Genomic DNA, 22,502 nt, shown 5'->3' with positions numbered 1-22,502 from the left:
ACTCTGCTTACGCAATATTAAAAGGATTTTTCTTCCTGGATAGACAGAACAAAAGGTTTTAGGTGCTTCCATCACTGTATCTGTGCTGGAATTAGAGAATACTGAATGTTTTCTTTCTGTCTAATCCACTGAAAAAAACCCACCCTGTATTCAGAATGTATATGCTTTCAGAGCTGTAGCTCAAGGGCATGTTTGTAGTCCCTCAAGAGAGGCAGCACCCTCTACCTGTGATAGTTCCGAGTTCTGTCTTTTTTCCCCCTGCAAATTATAATTTATTACACCCAGTTTCTAGATTAAATGCTATGCTTTGCAGAAGAATTTTTTAATCACTACTTATTGATGACTTCTTGCCCTATCTTTTGTCTGCTAATTTCTTTCAGAAATGGTACGTGTAATTTTTGTATTTTAGTATCTGAGAACTCCAGTCATGGATTGGAGTCCATTGTGTTCCATGTAACCAGAGAAGGGTCTCCCCTGCAAGACAGCTACCAGTTTATATAACGGTTACATCGTAGACTTTGAGTGAGGAGAGCTGAGTCCATCCCAAGGGTTGTTACAAGCATCTAGCCTTTAATTTTAGTCTTCGTTAAGCCCCCTTGCTTATTGCCTGCTTTCTTCTCTACATTCTTCAGGATTTAGATCCTTTTAGGGGAATATCCTCTGCCTTTTGTTCAGAATGAGGAGATTGCTTGTTTGTACAGATGAAGCAAAATTTCCCAAACAATAGGTTCTAGGGTATTTTTCTATCTTGGGGGTGTTCGTGCACCAAGAATCTCTTTGACATACATAGTTATTCTTTCCCACAACTAGAGCTGTATTACAGAGTTTTCTAACTTGACGATTTGATTGTTTTTTCTTATTATATTGATAAAGGGGTGGTGTATAGTTTCCCCCCTTGTTCTTTTCAGTTTATAGTGTATCAGTAGATATTCAGAGGAATAATCTCTGAGCCTACATAGTGAAGGAGGTAATGAAGATACTTGATACTGCTTTTTCCCAAACAGGTAAAGGCTGTCAATGCACATGGGGTTTCTATCCAGATGCAGATAAAAGAAGTGAGCTTAAATATTAAATTAAAAATACAATTGTTTTGCAGCCCTGTTGATTTAAAAGTAACAATTCTTATACAGCTGACAAGCATGTCAGGTGGTTTATTGCAGTAAGTATCAATAGAGAAAACCAGATGAGGAAACAAATTCAGGAACATACTGAAGAAGGCTGCTTCTACCTTGCCCCTAAGATTTTTTTTTTTTGTGTATTTTACTCACAGTGGCAGCTGCTAAAGGATAACAGGGACTTTATAGTTTTGGTAAGCATTTGGAAGTAATGGGATGTTCACAAGGTTTAAGGAAGGCTTTGTGACTCCCACTTGGTGCTGGATAGAGTCTTTTTCATTTGGATTTCCTTACTTTTACCGGTCTGTCAAATATTGTGTTGTTTAAAATGTTTTAATGTGAAGAGTCCTTCTGGTCAGTTACCTGTTCTGATTTTAGCTACTTCAGGAATTCTTATTTTTATTTGTTTCTGTTTTCTTACAGACAATGTCTGTGCTGTTTCAAGGAGTATAAACATTTGGAGATCTTTAACCAAGTAGTATGTGCGCTTATTAACTTAGTGATTGCCCAAGTTCAAGCTCTGCGGGACCAGCTCTGTAAACATTGCACTATAAATATAGATTCAACATGGCAAGATCAGAGTAATCATGCTGATGAGCCCCTGAATGTACAAAGAGAGTCTCATGAAGAAGAAAATGGAGAACGGCAAAAATCTATAGAGAAAAAATTAGATTCTGGAAGAACTTGTATCCTGACAGAGGAGGAGTCTGCAAAGAACACTGATGCTTTTAGCTTATGGAGCACTGATGAGAAGGAAAAGTTGTTGCTGTGTGTGGCAAAAATCTTTCAGATTCAGTTTCCTCTGTACACTGCTTATAAACATAATACTCATCCCACAATAGAGGTATATCTTGTCTTTATGTGTATATTTAATTACTTTGTGAGAGGTTATTTGTTCTCATTAATGAGTAGACTGTGCGTGTTTGGTGATAGTTGCTTTCACATAGGATGGGCAAATTGAGCTCTCCTGTTGACTTCAGTAGAACTTTTCAGAGAAACTTTTTCAATGACACATACTCTTACACTTTCTTTAAAATATGCTTAATTGTTATAGGTAATATATTGATAAGTGTTGGATGGAACTGTACACTGAATTATTGTACTGTTTAAATAACAGGAAGGCAAAAAGGGGACTATAGCGAAGCCTTTCTTCCAGAAGGTAACCCATTAATAGTTTACTAATTTCTTTTCATTACAATCTATGGTTCTAGAAGCAAAGCTTCATAAACTAAACTTTGTGCAAGACCAAACTTACTTGACAGAACAGCTGTTTAATTGAGTGGTATAGCTGAGCTCTACGCAAGTAGCTTTGTTTTACAGTGCTCATTTTTCTCAGTGATTTGTTATGGCCACCATTCACATTTTCCATATTTTTTTCTGAAAAAACATGAAACAAAAAAAATATAAAAAATCCTGCAGTGTTTAATTCATAGTTTCTGAAATAAATACAATGTTGTTAGAGTTTCCTATTTGAAACAATGTAGTTCTTGGAAATGTTGGGTTTCAATCTAACTTGTGGTAGTCTACAGTTCTTTTACAATGTTTTTATGCAAAGACATGTATATTTAGCTATATGAAGAAAGCTTCTATCCAACAAACACTTGAGAAAGTCAAAGGGGAGAATTAAACTACAATTAACCCAGTTCCTTTTTAATTATTATTTTTTTTTTTATTTAGAGAGTTTGGGGAGTTCTGTTGGAGCTCTGAGTGGTTAAGTTTGCTTTTTAAACTTAAGTCCAAAATGAGAAGATACCAAGTTGTGTATAATTTTTGGTTATGTATGCTAGAGTGACCACAAGATACATTCAATTCTTGTTGAATGAATCCTACCATATGTGACAATAAATCTAGTTAAAACGTGCAACATAGTGGGTTTTTTGGGTGGGTTGGATTTTGGTTTCTTGTCTTATTCCAAAATATATGGGCGTAAGTTAACAGAGGTTGTTTCACAATGATATGTGTATAGAAAAATGAGGCAAAGTTAGGATTTGTGGATTTGAGGTTTCCCGTCATACATTTTGGCCAGCCTTTTAAACTTTCACCATACATAAATAAATCTGTAGTTCAGCCTCTGCAAGTAGGAACTGTCGAGGGTAGATCTATCTTGTCAGTTAAAAAAAAAAAAAAAATCAATGACTAAAGTGATTTATCTTCTGTACTCTTATCTTTTGTACTCCTGTGGGACGCCCACTGAAACTGGCTTCATAGGAATATGCAATGAACAATTCTGGAACAGCTTTTCTATGTATAAGCACACTTGCTTCTTTTAAATGACAATTGTATGTATTTTTTTTCTTCCTTTTCAATTTCACTTGCAAACGACAAAAGAAGATCTGAGAGGGCCTGGTGGGATTTCTTTTTCACTCGATGTGCAGCCATAAAGTGATTTGAACACAGATATGCTGTAGGTTGCTGTACTGTGACTGCCTATCACTCTAGACATACTAGTATATATCATACATCATTTGAATTATTGAATACATTCATTAGCTGTCCTAAAAACGTAACAGGAAGCTGAGAATGAAAAACACTTTCCTGAAGTACAGACAAGTGAGGGAAAAGTTTTTTACTTTTCTGCTAGACTTTTTGTGTTTCCAGGTATGAATTACAGAGACATGCTAGCCTGCCATATTTGTTATTTACCTTTTTCCTTTTCTGGGGGAGATTTTTTTTGTTTGCATTTAAGAGGTCCCAACATCAATCATTTTTCTGTCAAACTGAGATCTTCTATATTTAGGAAGCACTAGGCTTCTGTTACTCAAAAGTAGTACTGTTAGCTATTTTAATGTCAAAATTTTCTGCTACCATGAGTAACTAATTTACTGAGGCTTGGTGTTTAATTTTGGATTTCAGTCTAGAGCACATCTTAGTTGAATTGAGACAAGTCCCTGTAATGGGAGCATTTTTTGTTTTAGATGAGGCTTAGACTCAATCCTCATGGGATCACAAAATAAAAATCCCTGTTTTAAGTATATCGTCTATACTAGTAAGATAAACAGATTCCTAAAGAGACCAAATCTGCCAAAAAATTGTTGAGAGAAGATTGTGTGGCTCTCCCTCTCCCTCTAAGCATTTCTTTTGCCCTGGAAAAACAGGAATTTTCTGATGCAAAACAGGCTCCAATCTCCGCTCTCACTGACTTCTGAAATTCCTTGTTTCACATTCTTGAGATTAATTTGCACAATTTCATTGAGTTGTCATGTCCAGTAAGGTTTCACTTTGCATAGAAATGACCAGTTATGCGGTCATTTAAAAATTTTTAGTGTAAGGCTTTCACATGGTATTAGTACCTTCTGGTAACAATTAGCAGTCAATATGACTGTTAGCCATTGATCTGCATATACCTCCAAGATCTTTGTTCTTAATGACAGCAGACAGAAGACAAGTCTTGAACTCCGATCCTCTTACCAGGTGCTTGCCAAAGCCATTTTACACTTGACCATCTAGTGCAGAAGAAGATCATTCATGTGAAAGCAGGAGTTTTTCCCTAGTTTAGGAGTTCCTGTAGTTGGGTGAGAATGAACAGCAAAGTAAGATTTGTTGGTAGTCAAAAGGGTGTCTGCCTGTACAAGTTCCTGTAGATCCTGTCCTTAAATGATACGGGCTAAGAATTATTTTTGTCCCTTACAATGTTTCTAAAGTGAGAGCGTGAAGACCATGGAAGCCTGATTTGTAGCCAGAAGGGCTGTGTACACTTGACAGTGGAAGCTACCTTGAACAAGTGGCCTTGCAGAGGGCAGAAATGTCACAGAACTAGGCTATATATGAGGACAGTGAAAATACATCATGTAGAAGTAAATCAAGCATATTGACAAGTATATAGTCTTGACCTGTGTAGAATGGATATGAGTCTGTATAGACAGAATGTTGGCTCAACTTTTCTGAAACAGATGAGAAGCCTAATGAAAAATGTCTTTCTACTAAGTTTGAATTTCCAAACCAGCACAATTGGTTGCAGTCAGTTAGAGGTCAGCCCACTTTAGGAAATAAATATTGAAAAAAATCTGTAAAGAGAACATCTGGAAATCTACCGATATTTTTGGTGCCCAGAGAGAGAGGCCTTTGTGCCTCCTTTTCATCCTAAACAAAATTAATTCAAAATATTTTTATAAATATGGTTGGTTGTTTTTTTGAGAAATGTTCGTACTTTGGAGTTAGGGTTTTGGGGTTTTTTTTGGATGTATGGAATATCTTTAAAGAGGTCTTGCATACAGGGTAGTTTAAGACTGTATGCCCTGTTCTTCTTTTCATACTTACTCTGTGCAGCAAGTGTAATACCTAGAAGGGACACCTCAGAGGGGAAAAAAAATATTTAAAAAATGGAGGCTCTTAAAATCCTGTAGAGAATGAAGCAACGATGTAAAGTGTGCTCCTGAACTTTGCACTGTCTCAGAATGAACAATTAAGCAGTTCTTGACAGAGGATGAAATGAAAGAGGAAAAAAATAAGTTATTTAGGTGTCTGTAGCTGTAGTCCCTGATTCTCTGGAATCTTACTATCTATGCTTTTTCTTTTCAAGTAAATATTTTCTTGGAAGATAACCCTAATTAAGTGCCCTCCACCAAGATTGTGTCCATGGCAGATCTCAGCTAGTAAATTTTATCTAAAGTGATGGTGGTTTTTAACCATATTAGATTCCTGTGAGGAATTCTCTTATTTCCTTCTAAACTTGATCTTAAGGAATTCTTAGTCTCTGTTCTGTTTCTCATCTGCAAGAACAGAAGTCTTATTTCCAGACTCAGTCTCTGAACCACAACACTTTTAGTCAGCTTTGCAGGACTCACGGAACAGACCTTCATGAGTTTTTGATTTCTGTATTCTAAGAACTGTAGTTCACTCGACAACAAGTCCCTATTTTAGTCAAGAAAACTAATGAAATTTCTTACACTATATCTGCAGTTTTCACGAGCAGAGCGCTGAACACCTTTTCTTGCTACTTGAAAACATACCACCTACTGGCTTCAAAGCTGTTTTAAAAATAACTGTTAGAGTATCACGAGTTCAGGCATGACTTAGAGTTCAGCAGAAGAAAAAAGAAAATAAATGCTTAGATATAATATGAGCATATTGAATAATCCAAAATGTTTGTATCACACTTAATCCATCCAAAATTGCTTGCCTCCAGCGTCCTCTGGTATAGTTTTAAGAATCTTACTCCTACACAGCTATTTGAAATATATTCAGGAAACTTAATTTAAAAACTTAACTTTATGTTAAACTTACATTTGATTTGTGAATACGTGAACTGGGTGTTTGTCATGGAGGGATGGAAATGAGAAGAATGTGTGCTGTAACTACCTCCAAGTACCCATGGCACTGTTGCTGTTTTACAGTCAGGTTTTATGTTATCCTCGGTGCCCTTTTGCCCCTAGCCATATGCAAGATACACACAATATGTGTAACAGCCCCAATAAGTAAAATTCCTGCTTTATACTACCCAACAAGTGGGTGTAGTGAACGTTAAAAAGAAAAGCTATTTTTCAAAACCTTTTTCAGTTTAGTACTTCTAGAAAATAGCTAACAAATAGCAGCAAATACCTAACAAACTGATAGGCTGATACAATTCCTTCCCCCTATTTAGTTAGCTTAATCCTGTAGAGAGTGTTAGACGCTTATTTTATGTGATGTGGTTTTTTATATTTAAAAGAATATAGTAGTTGAAGTTAAGAATTTTAATATTCTGGTGGGAATGAATAATTTGTCAGTTTAGCCCCTTAAGTTATTAAATGTAGGATTGTAGAACATCCTACATTTCATCTAAATTCAGATGTTCGGATATATGCCTCATCTTTATGCAAAAATTGCGCTCAAAAGCACCTAGATTGGTTTGTTCTGTAATTCTCAGGCTGGTGTGCAGCCTGTGTGCCAGACTATCCCCTTTGCAGTATTCCTCTTGAAAAAATTTGGTGATGTGAAGGGAGGTGGGATTGAACAATGACCTGTTAATCCAGCCATTGAGGACCACTGCTAAAATGTTATCCTAAGTGTATATTTGTGTACTTATAAATACATCTTAACAAAGGTAAAATGAACAGGGAAAGTATGTTTTGCAATGCAAAAGTGGAGCAAAGCTCGAGCTTCTGTCATCTTCTAAACTAGGGGTTTGGGTTTTTTCTGTTAGTTGGCTATAATGTCTGTTAATGGTCAGCTGTTTCTTGTTCTAGAAATGTATTTTTACCACTTCAGTTAATTTTAATTTTTGTCTTTCTAAACAGGATATTTCTGCTCAAGAAAGCAATATATTAGGGGCGTTCTGTGATATGAATGTAAGTTGTCCATTTTTAAATAGGTGCACATTTCCTAGAAACTTAAAGTAGCCGTGTTCTCTTCTGTATACATTTGTGTTGTACTGATGTAGCGTTTGAATTTCGTGTGTCTGAATGGATCTAGTATTGATTGTTCAAATTCTTTTTTTTATATATATTTCTAGGATGTAGAAGTACCATTGCACTTGCTTCGTTATGTTTGTCTGTTTTGTGGAAAAAATGGCCTTTCCCTCATGAAGGATTGTTTTGAATACGGAACCCCTGAGACACTGCCGTTTCTTATAGCACATGCGTTTATCACAGTGGTATCTAATGTAAGTATTGTCTTTAAATTATTTAGCGTTAAACACAAAAAGTAAAAGGTCTGAAGTCTGGAAGAATTGTGTAGGACTAGGGAGGGAGAAAAATATTATAAGATTTTTCCTTGTTAGGAATGTAAGGTTTGCTGGTCCACTGAGCATTTCATCGTCTAAACCCTATACATCTCCTGTAAGCACACAAGTAGTTTTGGAAGTTTGTACCTAGATATCAGGATTGTAACAGCCACAGAAAAGACTTAAAAGAATGTTGTCAGGGGTGATTTCTGTCCCTGAAGTGGTGTCATGGGAATGTTTTAAGCTTCTTCAGGCTGTATTAACTTTCTACCTGTTTCCTATGAGGCACAAAGCAAAAGCCTGTGGATTTCTTTTCTTCTCAATATCCTGTGATTTTATATCATTATACACATTTGCAGCATAGAGGTAACTATCTTTTATTTTCGCCTAGTTTTAGAATACATATCCATCGTCGTTTCTCCTTTTTGAAATAATAGTGATTTTTGACTAGTAGAATTACAGATTGATTTTGGTGGAGATACGGAGATTGGTGGTAGAAATCAAAAACTGTCTCTGAAAGAGAACGTATGAAGACTTAGTGTAACGTGAGAATGTGAAGTCGTGATCTGTCTTGCGAATGTTACATAGGGACAAAAAGGAAAATGAGTTTGTGCCTTATATGAAGTGAGTTTAACATAATTTTGACGCTGCAATTTTGAATACTTAAAATCAGATCCTTCTTTCCACACATCTTCCCTCCTTCCCTGTTGCTGTTACTGACCAGCTAGGATGATATTCTAAATAACTATTGGAATATGTTTGCATAGAAGGAATCAGTGGCTGAAATAAAGCTGGCATTGGTGATCTGTACCACTCACTCCTGATCCTTTTAGTGTAACAGTTCTTAGCTAGTAGGTCAGAGAACAACTGAGTTAAGGCCATGATATGCTCTGTTCTTGTAAGCGTGCACAGGAGGACCGCTGCAGGCCTGTGTTTGTTCAACTGTGGAGATGTATTCTCTTCTGGCCCTTTCTGTATGATCTGATGAGCTTTCAGGTGATAATCTGAGTTCTTCTTCATCTCTACCTGTTGTCAGTACAGCCTGCAGCCTTCATCAAACCATCTGCTGGAAATGTATGGTCTTGTAGGTTATTCTGGTGTAAAAGTAAATTTTGGTCATGGAACCAAACATTCTTGCATGTCTGATTTTTGTTGGGCTTTTTTTGAGGGTGGGCAAAACTGTTCCGAAGCATGAGTGGCAGCTCCCTATCACACCAGCACTTTTTTCAACAAGCGTTCTGACTTCAAATCCCATTTCCTAGATATCCCATACCAGTGCATGTTTATAAACGCCATCTGCCTTTCTTCTTTGTCCCTTTTTTGAAGTCTTTATTTTTCTCCACATAATTTTCTTTATCCTTAGTGATGTGCCCTAGCCCCAAATAACTTCTCAGCAAAGTTGCTCCTTTCGGATAATTACTTAGCAACTTTGCATTTATCTTTTGTTCTAGTAGGTAATAGATTTAGCTGTCTCTTGTGGCTATTTTAGGTGGACGCTATGGTTAAACCTGCCAGATAAAATGAAATTCAACCCAAAGCATAACCAGTAGGAGTACTGTTTCTTCACCCTCTTCCGGCATTGTATCTTTTACCATTCAACTAGAATCTTTCTTTTGAACTCTATCTGGCTTTGCTGGCAAATCTGTGTGAATTAGAGGAAAACCGTTTTAGAAAATTTTTGATCTTCAGATTCAATCTGTCAGTTCACTACAGAAAGTGTAAGAAAATGTTTTATGTGTAAAGTGCTTTATTGATCTACTTCCCGCATTTTGGTGTCACTCAGAGTACTTATCAGCAGTGCTTCTAACTGTCAAATGCAATACGTTTATTAGTTCCAAATAAGGCAGCTAATCTTTTTGACAAAACACATTTTACATTGCTGGTATTAAAAAAAAAAAAAAAATAAAAATTCTCTACCTCTGTAGTGGTGCATAAGCTTCTAATTTTGATGTAATATTTCTCTTTCTCTGTTTCTTTTTATATCATTTCACTATATAATTCATATAACTTAGGTAAATATAAATAATTTAATAAATGTTTCTGATTGTCTGTGAAATGATGTACCAAACTCCAATAAAACAAAAATAATCATTCACAAAACTATTTTTTGTGAACAAAATATTGGTGATCTCAGTAAGAACTCTGCTAATTTGACTTGGTTTTACCCCAATGCGTTTGAGTTTATGGGATTTGTAGACAGTGTGAGATTTATGAATGACCCTGTCAATAATAGGTCAGTGAATAGCTCTGCAATGTCAACTCTTAACTGGTTCACAACATGTAAAGCCAGAACCGTAGTGCATAGTAACTCTTAAATACATTTTCACAGTTGTACCAACTCCTGAGAATGGCAGTTAAGTAGCCATTATTGTAAAGACTCCTAGAAATACCCATGCTGGAACGTCTTTTAAAGCCTGTGAGAAGAATTGTTTGGCTACTACCGTAAGTGTTTCAAAAATATTTTCAGAAAGATTGTAGTGTGGACGAACCAATCAATTTCTCATTAAAAAGTTAGGCTTAGTAGTAGGGTCCAGGAAGTAGAACAGGTGAAGTTGGAAATAGTAAACAGAAGTCAGAGAAATCATCTGCAAACAACCAGTAACAGTCAACTTTTAGTAGACAAGGCTGCATAATGGTGTGGAAAGCATTTGCTTTGTTTCTTTCACAAAGGAAGTTGAATATCTCATTAAGTGCACTGTACAGGTGCATGTAAGAGAAGACCATTACCACAAATTAGTAAAATCTGTGGGGAACTGAACTACTTGTTTGTGATTACTGGTGTCTCCTTTATATAGAGGACATTGAAATGATTGAAAAGATGTTTTCTTGAATTTTTTCATCCAGCAAATCTCGATTGAGTAATTGTCTTTGTCAGACAAGCTTATGATTGTAATAATAAAGCCAGCAAATGTAATGTAATGCAATTTACTTCACACAGGGAGTTGGCTAGTTGGTACTCTAGTTTTTAATCCAGCTCATGGCTCTGCAACATGCTTTCTTAGCAACCTGTATTGTGGTAGGACTCACCGTTCCTTCTTAGGATATATATTTCTTTGCTGTCTTTTTTAGTTAGATACTTGGTTGCTCCTTTCTTCCCACACTTCATGTTCCGTGGTAACTGCTGAGCTTAACTACCTGATGTCATGGTGGTCGTCTTAAAAACTAGCAAACACAGAGAAGTCCATGACCTACAGCTTGTTCTGCGGAGAGTTTAAACCTCACTGAAAAAGCCTGTCGTTATGTATCATTTTAGTTTTGTGGATGTTGTGGAGGAATAACTGCCCTCTTGGTGGAGATGAATTAATTGAAATAATGTTGATGGTTTCCAAAATGTTGGTTTAATTTTATTGCACGAAACTTCAAAACTCAAGTCAGAAGTAAAACCTGTCGAGATGCACTGCCTTTTAGAAATGAATAACCTCTGATAAAAAGCAAATAATAAATAAACCAAAAACCTCTGCAGCTTGAGAATAGAACAGATGCAGTAAATAAAGCAAAAATAAAAAAGTATGATGAAGGTTGTGGATGTTAAATATAATTTTATACATGTTATTTTTATGCAATTTTATATATGTAATTTTATTTAAGTCATTTAGTATATTTATAATTGAGTTCATGATGAAAATTACATTTTCATTTCTGACATGTGAAAATATCCATTAATTCAATCCTGAGGATGAAGGTTGTATGTAATGCAAGTATACAGATGCATGAAATGGCTTTAGAAGTTTGAATTAATGCAGAGTGAAAATTACTAGGAACAATGAAAGCTGTAAAACCAAAATTTCCTACTTTAGTATCACAAAGATGTTTGCTTTTGTCTTTGCTACTTGCATATGAAAAAGAGCACATCGTTGTTTTAAAAATCTAATTGTGTAAATACAATAGTATCTTTGTCATCCTTGCAATTCCTTGTCAAAATGTTACTTAATTCCTGTTTCTAGAACAAGCATCTTCTAGTTACACTTTCTATCTTTGGGATGTTAGCGTTTTTTTTCTTCTTGAGACTGCCAATAGGATCAGAAGCCTATTCCAAATGTGCTCGTTTGCAATGTGAAGATTTGGCTGGTTTGTCTTGCAAAGTAGCTTGGTATTGTTACTGTGTGGTGTTAGTTGTATTGTAAAAAGTAAGTCTGAAAATATTTTTTTCAGAACGGACTCTCAGAGTTACTTGGCTAATTCCAGAAATGTTTATAATAATTGCTGGAGATACAGTTTTACTACACCCTAGTATTTTTCTCTCCTGACAAGAAGGAGAATTTAGATTTTCTGCATACAGAATTTTCCAAAATCCTGGTGAGAATTTAGTCCTTAGCTGGAATTTACTGCATCAGTTGCAAAGATTAAACATTCTTTTAAGAGCAAACATGGAGATGTAAATTGACATGACACAAGATTTGTATGTGCACATGGTTAAAATTACGTGAGTAGTAGTAGCAGCTGCTAATGTTTCATCTGTGTTAGATCCCTTACCTGGCACGTAGTTGTCCTTCTGTAACAGGTTTAACAGGCTCAGCATTCCTTTTTGAAATGCAGATGGAACTTACAACTTTGCCTGTGTAAGTAGTTTGGTTGGTCCTCTTTTCCTCACAGCGGTGTTAAATAGCTGTTTCAGGGTTTTTTTTTCTCTGCATACATTTTCTTCCTGCGTACACTTTTGCAAACGTGGTAAAGGCAGAATGGTAAATATGGGAATGCAATTATGGTAGTAAAAAAACCTGTGCTTAATCACTGGTTATAAAACATAATTTTATTTTATAGGATATGTAACCCCTAAGAAGCAAAACGTGAACACAAGTTAAATAATTTTACTTGATTTAGGAGAGATTTGCAAGGAACAGAAAGAATGGAATCATTTTCTTGTATAAAAGAAAAAGAAACCCCACAAGGCTGAGTAGCAGTTTTTCCTACTGAAGAAACTACAGAAAATTCAGAAATGAGACATCTGGGCAGTATGATACTATTTATACGAAGTTTATATTTTCCAATTGACTAGAATCAAAGATGTAACTCCTGTTTATAAGTCACAGAAACATGCCTCAGATAACAGCTTTGAAAATTAGAAAATTAAGAAGTTGAAAGAATTGAAGTTGAATGAAAAACAACAAAGCCTTTTTTTTTTTAAAGTGGGGTTGCATGTGCAAATGTACCAGCAATAGTTAATTTTTTACCATTCTCATAAAATGTCATTAATGAAATTTTTATCTATTTATGTTTTTGCATTATAGATCAGAATATGGCTACACATCCCTGCTGTCATGCAGCACATTATACCCTTTAGGACTTATGTTATCAGGTAAATTTTTAATTTAAGAATTTTTCTTGTGGGACTTTTTGACAGCACCTATTTATAATTTCAGCTGATACACTTAATTGTTCAAGTTGTTGCTCTGGCTGTATCATTTCAACAAGGAGAGTGAAGGTAACGTTTAGAGTTAGTTTGGGCAGCTCCTTACATCTATCTGATTTCAGTATCAATCAAATCAATCTTGTTAGTAGCATTTTTAGTGTGACATCCAGCCCCATTCTGACATGTTGTGTCGGGTTCAATTGTAACGCAGTTTCACTTACTGCACTAAACTTTACATAAAATTTGCAATGAGACGATGTAAGTAGAAGAGCAATACGTAGTCATTGAGATTTCATATACAGAGTTTCACTGAGTTTTAACACTGCTTCACATTTTGATGTTCTGTATTTCCAGCTGGCAGGAACGGAAGTGTGATCAAAAGTCTACTCGCACTTATACGTATCTAAATATATCTAGTCCCAAAGATTTTCTTTACATCAAGCTGACTATCATGAGAAACACTTTAATTTTAAAGTACTTATAAAGATATTTAATTGTACAAGCAATTTTATTGGCTTTCTCAGGACAACAGAAAAAATCCAATGAGCTGCTGATGAAATTATCTTGTGTATGTGTGTCTGCCCAGAGGTGGAGGGGTGTGGTCACAGGTAATTCTCCTTCCAGAGGCCCACCATTAAACTTTTCTGGTGGAGACAATCCAAAAGGCCACTGCTCTTGCATGGACCCACAGCTCCTCCAAGGCTTTGGATTTCTTATGATTGTAATATTAGAAATGTGCTTATACTGGTCATAGTTTACTTCCCTTATAGCAATAATTGTGCCTTTACAGATTATATTGTCTTAATTACAGCAGTATAAAATCACAGTCTTAACAAAAAGAATTACATTGGCAACAAAAAAGTGCACAGAACAATGAGGCTCAGAACTATGTTTCGTATTTAAAAATGTGCTGGTTTTAATTGTAAGGAATTTTGACTGTAAAAATTCAAATATTGGCTTGGCTATCGATCTTTCTTCCTATAACATTGTCTCTACCAAAATGATATCAGCAGAGAGAAGAGATCTTTTATTAAAGCATACTACTCTGGAGTTACAGTCCAGCTGTGTGCACTCCTTCAGTGCTGATCTGTTATCTTTGAAATCTTACAATCATGATTATTAATCATGAAGCAGTCTAGGAAGGACAGGCAGAGGATCTTCAAGTTCTTGTCTCCGTTACGTATTCCATTAATGGTTGTTAGTGAACCTGGGAATTTGGTTCATGAGCCTTCTTGCAATGTATGGAAGTTAAAAAGAACGTTGAAGGATCAACAATTAGAGATAGGCTGATAAGAAGGAACTTGAGCCAGACTGCAGTCTTTGCTGTTAATCCTCACTTGCTTGTCATCCTATAATTCTTCAAGCATTTCCTATTTTATAACTGTAGGTGTAATAAGGGTCACTGCAATGAATAGATTTTTTTTTTCTGTGTTCTCCTCATCTCTTCCCCTTTGCTTTACCCATAGAATATTTGCATCTGATTTAAGATGTTATTTGTCAGCAGCTTCTTGCCATAAATAATGCCTTTGATGTCTGTTCTTAGCATTTACAATACGTTCATGTCAATCGGGATGGTCATATTGATACAGGATACACCTGTGGAAGACACCGGCAGTTTAGCGAAGGAAGGGAATGTTCTCCCAGTGTCTGTTTTTGTCAACTGGATCCTGATGGGAGATTTGGGATTTCTTAACATTATGAAATGCAAACTTTGTTTGTGAAGGTGCACTTAGGAGTGGGGCAGACATGAAGCTTGGACGCCGTGTAACAGAAATCATCTCTAGTGCTATACCATTATATGGGACAGAATTTGACACAGATGCCTTCGGTAAAAGATGACTTTCTTGATATATGTAGCTCACCCCACGTGGTTGTCAAGCTTACAGATCTTGTCTGAGCAGCTTGGGTCTCTAGGTCTCCATCTGCTTTTTACTTTAGTTAAAAAAAAAAAAAAAAGGCAAACGTAATCCTGGGCACAGCAGCCCAGCACCTTTGAAAGAAATCCTGCAAGAGCTGCTGCTATGCAAAGTAAGAAAGAGGGCTTGGAGAGGGTTTTAGTCTAGAATGAGATCTTGGGGGTCTAACTGATTGTTAGTCTAAATTGCCGCTCATGTAGATTCCTTGCAAGAACTGCATTTTGGAGTGCTGATCAGCATAAGCAGAAAGAGACATCACCTGACTGGCATCTTAGCAGCATCTTTTATCAGATGAGGTTAACCTTTATGTTTCTGTTCTGTGGTTATTTCTACTAGGAATGGATGAAATTAATAGCTAAGTGTGTATTTGTGTAGAGGAGGCCACTGCTAGAATTTGCAAAGTTCAGGGACACAATCTGGTTATTATTGCTGCTACTAAAATAAGACTAATAAATGTTATTTTCTGCCTGGGGAATGGAGCACTAGCAATCCTATCTTGCCTCCGAAGGGCCTGTGTTTTTAAGCAGTTCAGGAAAGAAAGAAAGAACGCACTTTCAATAATGAAGCAAAGGTTTTGACATCCTGAGAAGGAAGCTTTTACTGATCTTCATACCTTAGAATTCTGCATTTTAAATTGCAAAATTCTCGTGAAAAAAAGAGACTTATTGACAAAGTGATTCAAGAAAATAAGTCATAACTTACTGTAATTATAAATGAGGGCAAGTTGTTGATGGTGTCTCTTTGGAAAAGTCATTGGTTCCAGCTGACTTCCACCTCAAGATCAGAGATGAGGGATGCTGTACATGGTTCCAGATATTGAATGCCTTAAGAAAGCAATAGCTATAAACAGTGGTGTTTTGAGGACAATGTTTTTTCGGTGGCAAGATTGTTGATTGAAGGTGTCATGGATAGTTCTGTCCTTTAGAAAAGAGGCAACTAGCAATGAAGTCCAGTTTTATGAGAAGAGTTGTATGTCTGATATTTTAAGTGCCTCTATAAACCACCAAAAAGTGCTGGATAGTATGAAGGAAAAGACCTAAAATTCTTCTTTCTTTGACATCACAGTTGGTCTCCCGTACTTAATGTTCCTCTGGTGAAATCTGAGAATTATCTGTAGCATTAGCGCTGACCACTATCATACTTAGTTCTAACCCTTTTTCCTCCCCTCCCTTTTTCCTCTCTTCCACTTCAAGACACATCTTGAGAGATTTATTTTGCAAAGGATTCGTGTCTCTGCCCCAGTTAGGGAGAAACAGAACATTCTGTGCTCAGGCACACTGAGAGGATATTGCAAGTGGCAGTTGCTCCTGTGTTAGCCATGTAGTCTCGGCACAGGGCACAACCGTAGCGCTGGTGTGTGCAGAGGAAGTGGAAGCTCCAGACAGAATTGTTGATCTGTGATGCTTCCTGTGGAATACAGCGAGAGAGAATGGAGCTAAAAGAATTCACATTTCTGCTTAAAAATATTTTTCTTAAGAATTTGGGCTTTATGGGAGTGCCCGAGACCACTCCTTGCTATTACATGTCGTGAAAAACTCCTGTAATAATCCTGGAAGTTTTCACTTACAAAAAATACTTCGCTTCTCCAAAAATCTGAAAATTTGTGCTGTAGGTACAAAGGATAGGCAAGTCACAAGACAATAGCCAGGCACTTAAGTGATTCTTCGTATTACTGAAGGGCGCTGACTCGTTCTGCTTGATATCCCTTTTGCAGCTGTGGTCCAAAGGAGTCATATTAAGAGAAAAAAGATTATTTCACAGCTGAGTAGCTGAAGTCCTGAAGCATAAGATGTGATTGTAAGCGTTACATTAATATGGAACTGCATGTTTAAAACTGAACTCTCTCTATCCCCAAATACAGCAAATTTAAATAGTTTCAGTAGACTTTTTTTTTTTTTAAACTAATGTATATGTGTTGCTTCAAATTTAGATAATATATATTTACTAATCATTTTCAGTATGCAGGCTGGTAGGACAGGTCCTATACATCTATAGACTATCCTTTATGTATAAAAAGAGGTATGTTTCTTTCCAAAAGTCTCATTTAGGCAAAAATGTCAGATTTACTCGATCACGCAGATCCTGAAGTATTGTTCATGTATTCCTCTAAGACTTTAAGCTAATCAGAATCAAAACAACAACAATTTAGGAATTAAAAAAAAAAAAAAAAGGACAGAATGGAAGTCATTATTAAGCCATTGTGTGAATTGATCACACTCACATTTATATACTATGTACTGTTCTGATCATTCCATCTCATCTCATCTGATAGGAGAGACATAGTCTAGGATTTTTTTTGACAAGGAGGTGACTGTTATAGGACTGATATGAAGACAATAAATAGGGAATGATAATTTGCAGTTTTTCAAAAACAAGAAGTGGAGAGCATGTAATACAATTGTCAAGTTGCAGACTTAAGAAAAGTGAAGGAGATTGGTTTTCACACGAACATAATGGTGAAACTAACTAGCATTGGTTAATGAGAAAGCCAAAAGTATAAATAGAAAGAGATAAATGAATTAATCCATTTTTTTATATACAGGATAAATCTTTCATCTGCTTTTAGAGTGGCTGTTTTGGGCTAAATAGACTTTTTGCCTTGCTCCAGTATCACTGTTCTTATGTACGGCAATGCAGCAATTTTACAGTTAGTGTAAGGAAATTACACTAGTGTGTGTTAATTGCCAGTGCTAGCTAAAGATTTGTTTTTCGTTAATAACAACTTTCTACTGGTAAAAGTGTAAAATGGTCCCAGTTTACTGATACAGATGGGCTTAGGCCGCTGTATTTTTCCACAATAAAAATAAGGCTTGGCGTACTCTGCAAATTTCTATGGTTTTAATTCTGGCAGTAAAGATATGATCATATTTGATTAGTCACCAGTGTAGTAGTACCAGTAAATTTTCTAGTGCAGATGCAGTTATACTCATAAAGACAAGTATGCTATCTTCTACATTTATACTGTGCCTGGTTAGAATAACCAGTTGCGTTGAAAAAAAACTAGGATGCAGGTTAACAAGTAAAAAGTGCTCTTTTCTCTGTGGCTTTCTTTAGGGCCTTGGCAAAACAGATTATACTGTTGAAGTACTTCTGTAGCTGTGAAAATGCACCTACACAGTAGTTTCAATATTATAAAGTGGGATTTGTTTAAAACACTGTCTCTTAATGATACTATAATACAGAAAACATGACACAAATCTGATTCAGACTTGGGCTAAATACAGTAAATGTGCTGAAAGAACCTTAAAAATTGTATCGTAGTGTGAATTTCATGAATAAAAGTAGGCTATACTGATGCTGTTGTCTTAAAATAAAAAAATGTTTTGTTATATAAACTAGATTAATAGAGTGGCTTCACCAAACTCTCTAGTGTGAGGAAGCTTTCAGGTGAAAGTCCTGTTACAGAAATCTAGTGAAGCCACAAAAGCACCCTTCTTTCTGTATGTGTAGATCTGTGTCCATTCTCACCTGTCTGTTGCATACAAGCGCTCTTTGTCTGTCTTGTGTAGGATGAGAAAATTCATATAGTTTATTTTAACATCTTTGAGATCTTTAGATACCCGTCACAGAACAGTTGAGTATGACTTGATGGGCATTATGAACATTGAAGAGCTTTGGGAACTAGGGCTGAAAATGGGGAGACAAAAACTGGTCTGGGGTTGCTGATAGTTATATTGAGATGATTATGTCTTAACATGGACCTATGCTTTTTTTTTCATCAGAGTGTAACTCCTCTCACCTGTCTGTAAGTTAAAGATAGATCACTTGGTCTGTTTTGCTGCTGAACTTTTTCAAATGAGTATTCTCTTCTCGTTGCTTCATTTCTTTTGTTTAGAAATCATAGCGCAGGAGCATTATTTCTTGCCATAATCTGATTGCCGGTGCTCCACATGAGAAGACAAATCTCACAATTAATAACAGTGAAGGATCTGGCTGCCTTGGCCCTGAACGGTCCTTCTTTTGTCCTGCTATTACTTATCTGTGACTTCCATGCAGTCTCTGACTATTTGCACTGAAGTCTCTTTTCTATGTTTGACAATGTTAAGTATCATTTAAGTGTGTTTATTTTAAGGCCTCTACACAAGAGCTGTTAAAAAGGGCTTCAATCTAAATAAGAATCGGGGCCTGTATTTTTGCTTTTTTTTAAAAAAAATTACTGATGTTTATATGAAGCAAATGCAAAGGAATGGTGCCTAAATCTAGTTAAGTGTAATTTAGTATCCCTTGTGTTTTTTAAGATCCATGCGTATATTTGGCTGGTCTCCAAGGATAGATCCAGACTTAGGCTCTCTAACAAACGGATTTTTTTTTTTTAATGCATTTCTGTGTAGTTAAATCTAGTTTGGATGTAGTTGAAACTTCAAAATGCTGAAATAGAGCAGGAAAAAATAATTACGCTAACCTTGTATGTACATACCTTTCACTGTGCAATCTTTAGTTGCTTCCAGATAAGCTCAGGAAAGCTTATTTCTAAACATTTTTCTTATGCATTCAGTTTAGAAGAATTTCTTAACTGTCAGTGTTTTGTATATGAACTTTACAGGCATTTCAGTATAGATTTTCTTGGTATGTCTTGAACTTGTAGTTGCTTAGGTAAGACTGAGGTTGTGCTAGCTTCTGTAAGTTAGTTCTTAAAAATGTTTATTTCTTCTACCTCCCATTTGCAAAAAATATCTGTACTGTGCCTCATTGGGCGTGATTACATGACCCCTTATCTAAGAGGTCTGCAGTAGGAAGAACCTAGTGATTTAAAATTCTTTAGCATTTTTGGTTTCTCTGTAAGATTCCTAGGATCCTTGGTGGTGCTTCACATGCGTCCTTAAAGATCATAATTATTGTCAATAAAAGAAACAACTTGGGCATGTGTTCCTGTCCTAACCTGTTGCAAAAGCACAGGGAGTACTGATGTACAAGCACAGGTAGCATGTGGTTATGGCAGAAAAATTGTGCATGTGCCACGTATACTCTTAATTGTAACCGAACATGATTGCACAATTATATATTTTTTTGTTGTTGTTCTGTGACTGAGGCCACAAACAGGGTTATATTCATCTTCAAAGGATTCTCACTGTCAGAGCATGCTGTTTATGGTCCACTGACACTGTTTGCAGAAATTCAGTTTTAAAGTATATTAAGATGTTAAGTGGATCGTGACACTTCAGTTATAAATAAATAAACATGATGCAGCTATCTGGACAAGGCACCTTCCCATGAAACAGATTTGAGGTTTATACTTCCAACCTATGTTTCTGAAGAACTTCATGGGTTTCCTGTAATTTTGTGGAATGAAAGAAATCTGAAAAGATTTAAAATAAGGAATTTATTTACTTTTTAAAAATATTCTGCATAATTCTGTTTTTCCTTGGTGTTTTTTTAATTGTTGTCAACTTTTGATAGTGGTGTTTTAAGTCTTAGTACTCGTACAGCTATTGGAAATATAGATTTGCTGTAATCAAGGTGGTGTTCCAGGAATGTTCTAGTTTGACTCATACCCTTGTTTTTGTCTTCCATTTGTAATTTATTCTAGGTATTTATGTAAACTGTCAGACCAGGAGTTGCGACAGAGTGCAGCCCGGAACATGGCAGATTTAATGTGGAGCACAGTTAAAGAACCATTGGATACAGCCTTGTGTTTTGATAAAGAAAGTCTTGATCTTGCGTTTAAATACTTTATGTCTCCAACTCTAACAATGAGATTGGCTGGGCTGAGTCAAATAACAGTAAGAACTTTTTAAAAATATAAATACTATTTAGATAAAAAATGTTTCTTTTGTGTTTTATGAGTTATGGACTTGTTTTGGGGGCTTTTTTAATGTGTGAAACCAGCAGAATCCTCTGCTAGTCTAGGAAATTATAGTCATGATTGTGAATATAGGGTTCACTGAGAGATAAGTCCAAGTTATGGCTATGTTCTGCAGCATATGGAACTGTAACACGTCCTTAACAGTTTACCATGCTAAACAAAATTCTTACAACCTTGTTTTGTGGCAGCTATGTTGAAATTAAGTCCCTTGACATGGCTATATTTGTTGTTTACAGAGGCTTTCAATCTATTTGCATTTTTACCTTTACAGTGTCTTGACTCTACTGTAATTAACTGCTTCTTTGTATTGTACATACCTCTTTTTCCTGTTTGTTTAGTATAGTCTGTTTCTTAAGAGAGAGCATTTCTACATTAATTAGCAGAAGGCTGAATTGAGGAGGTAAATATATATAGCATCAAATAGAAATATGTTAAAACGAAAAAAATCCACCCTTTTCTTTCCCACAGAAATGCTCAAGATATGTTCTGCATCCTTTGTCTGTCATTGCTTCCTGCGTGTGTATTATAGCCTTAGAGACAGTTGTACAAGGTCAAAAGTGAACTTTTTTTCATCTGAGCCTTTTCAGTTTTGCTTCTTCTGACATTCCTGTATTTAAGATTTAGAGCTCATATTGTCATGTTTGCCTTAATGCACAAAATGGTGAATGATTATAATTGCAAATTAATGCACGAACTATACTAGAATGAACATACTCTTAAGATTTGTAGTATTTTATGAACACGTTTGGCCTTCTCTGTTCTGATTACATAGTATCACTCAGTGACTCTTCATCGCTGACTGTCAGTAAATACAAGTTTACTTAAATTTGATTTTGCTTCTCACTATATTTATACATAGAAGTACTAAAAATTGTTTTAATAAATGGCAATTTAAAGTAACCTGTATTTCCAGTCAGATTATTGGTATTTGTTAAGTAAAGTAAATCTTTAATTTACATCGGTATGTGACCTACTAAGTTAAAAAAAGAAAAGGCTGTGAGCTACATCCACTCAGTATTAATCAAATGCTATTCTAAGGGTAACTGCATTTATTGGACTTGAACGCATTGTCCATTCAGTCTTGCATTTATATGAATGAAAACATAATGCAGTTCATCCAGTAGAGATGCTAAAGCAAGATATAGAGAAAGTTAACTTTTGGAAGAAGTAGTGACATTACTGTAAATTTATATACATAAGTAATTTATATGACATTATATGGATGCTACATGTAATATACTCAGTGCCTAAATTCTAATCTTCTGTCATAATTAGTGTAAAGTGAATGTTCAGGATTCTGTTTGTGTAATAAGAAAACTTCAGAGATACAATGAAGTCTTACGTGAAAATATAACATATATTTCTGGTTTGATTTTTCATTGCCATGTGCTTTATTATTTATACAGTTACAGATTTCTTGAAATACCTGGAAGATAAATTTTAAAATATGGCCATTAACTGGGCATAAAAGTAACTTCCTTTTTTTTTTTTTTTTTTTTTTTTTATTCTGCACTGTTTTGGAAAATGTGATTTTCAGTATCATTGATTTTAAAGTAAATTTTCAATGTTTGCATAGTTCCAATTACATTAGATAGATATTGCTATAAGTACTTGCCTTTGGTTTTGTACAGCTGTCCTTGTTCAAGTACTAATGTATGTCTTTTTGTGTATCCTTACC

At 35.6% G+C, this 22,502-nt stretch overlaps 1 protein-coding gene across 1 annotated transcript in view; it reads left to right on the top strand.

Annotated features, from left to right (window-relative positions):
* Window positions 1–22,502, top strand: part of USP34 (ubiquitin specific peptidase 34) — a 122,010-nt gene that overhangs the window by 5,453 nt on the left and 94,055 nt on the right. Inside the window, 5 exon segments of the mRNA XM_009886078.1 lie at window positions 1,539–1,959; window positions 7,331–7,381; window positions 7,546–7,695; window positions 12,984–13,051; window positions 20,549–20,741. Of these exon segments, the coding sequence (XP_009884380.1) occupies window positions 1,539–1,959; window positions 7,331–7,381; window positions 7,546–7,695; window positions 12,984–13,051; window positions 20,549–20,741 (883 nt within the window).

The sequence above is a fragment of the Charadrius vociferus genome, unplaced genomic scaffold (assembly GCF_000708025.1).
Source record: "Charadrius vociferus isolate BGI_N301 unplaced genomic scaffold, ASM70802v2 scaffold455, whole genome shotgun sequence".
Lineage (NCBI taxonomy): Eukaryota > Metazoa > Chordata > Aves > Charadriiformes > Charadriidae > Charadrius > Charadrius vociferus.
This window is presented reverse-complemented; position numbering and strand designations above follow the sequence as displayed.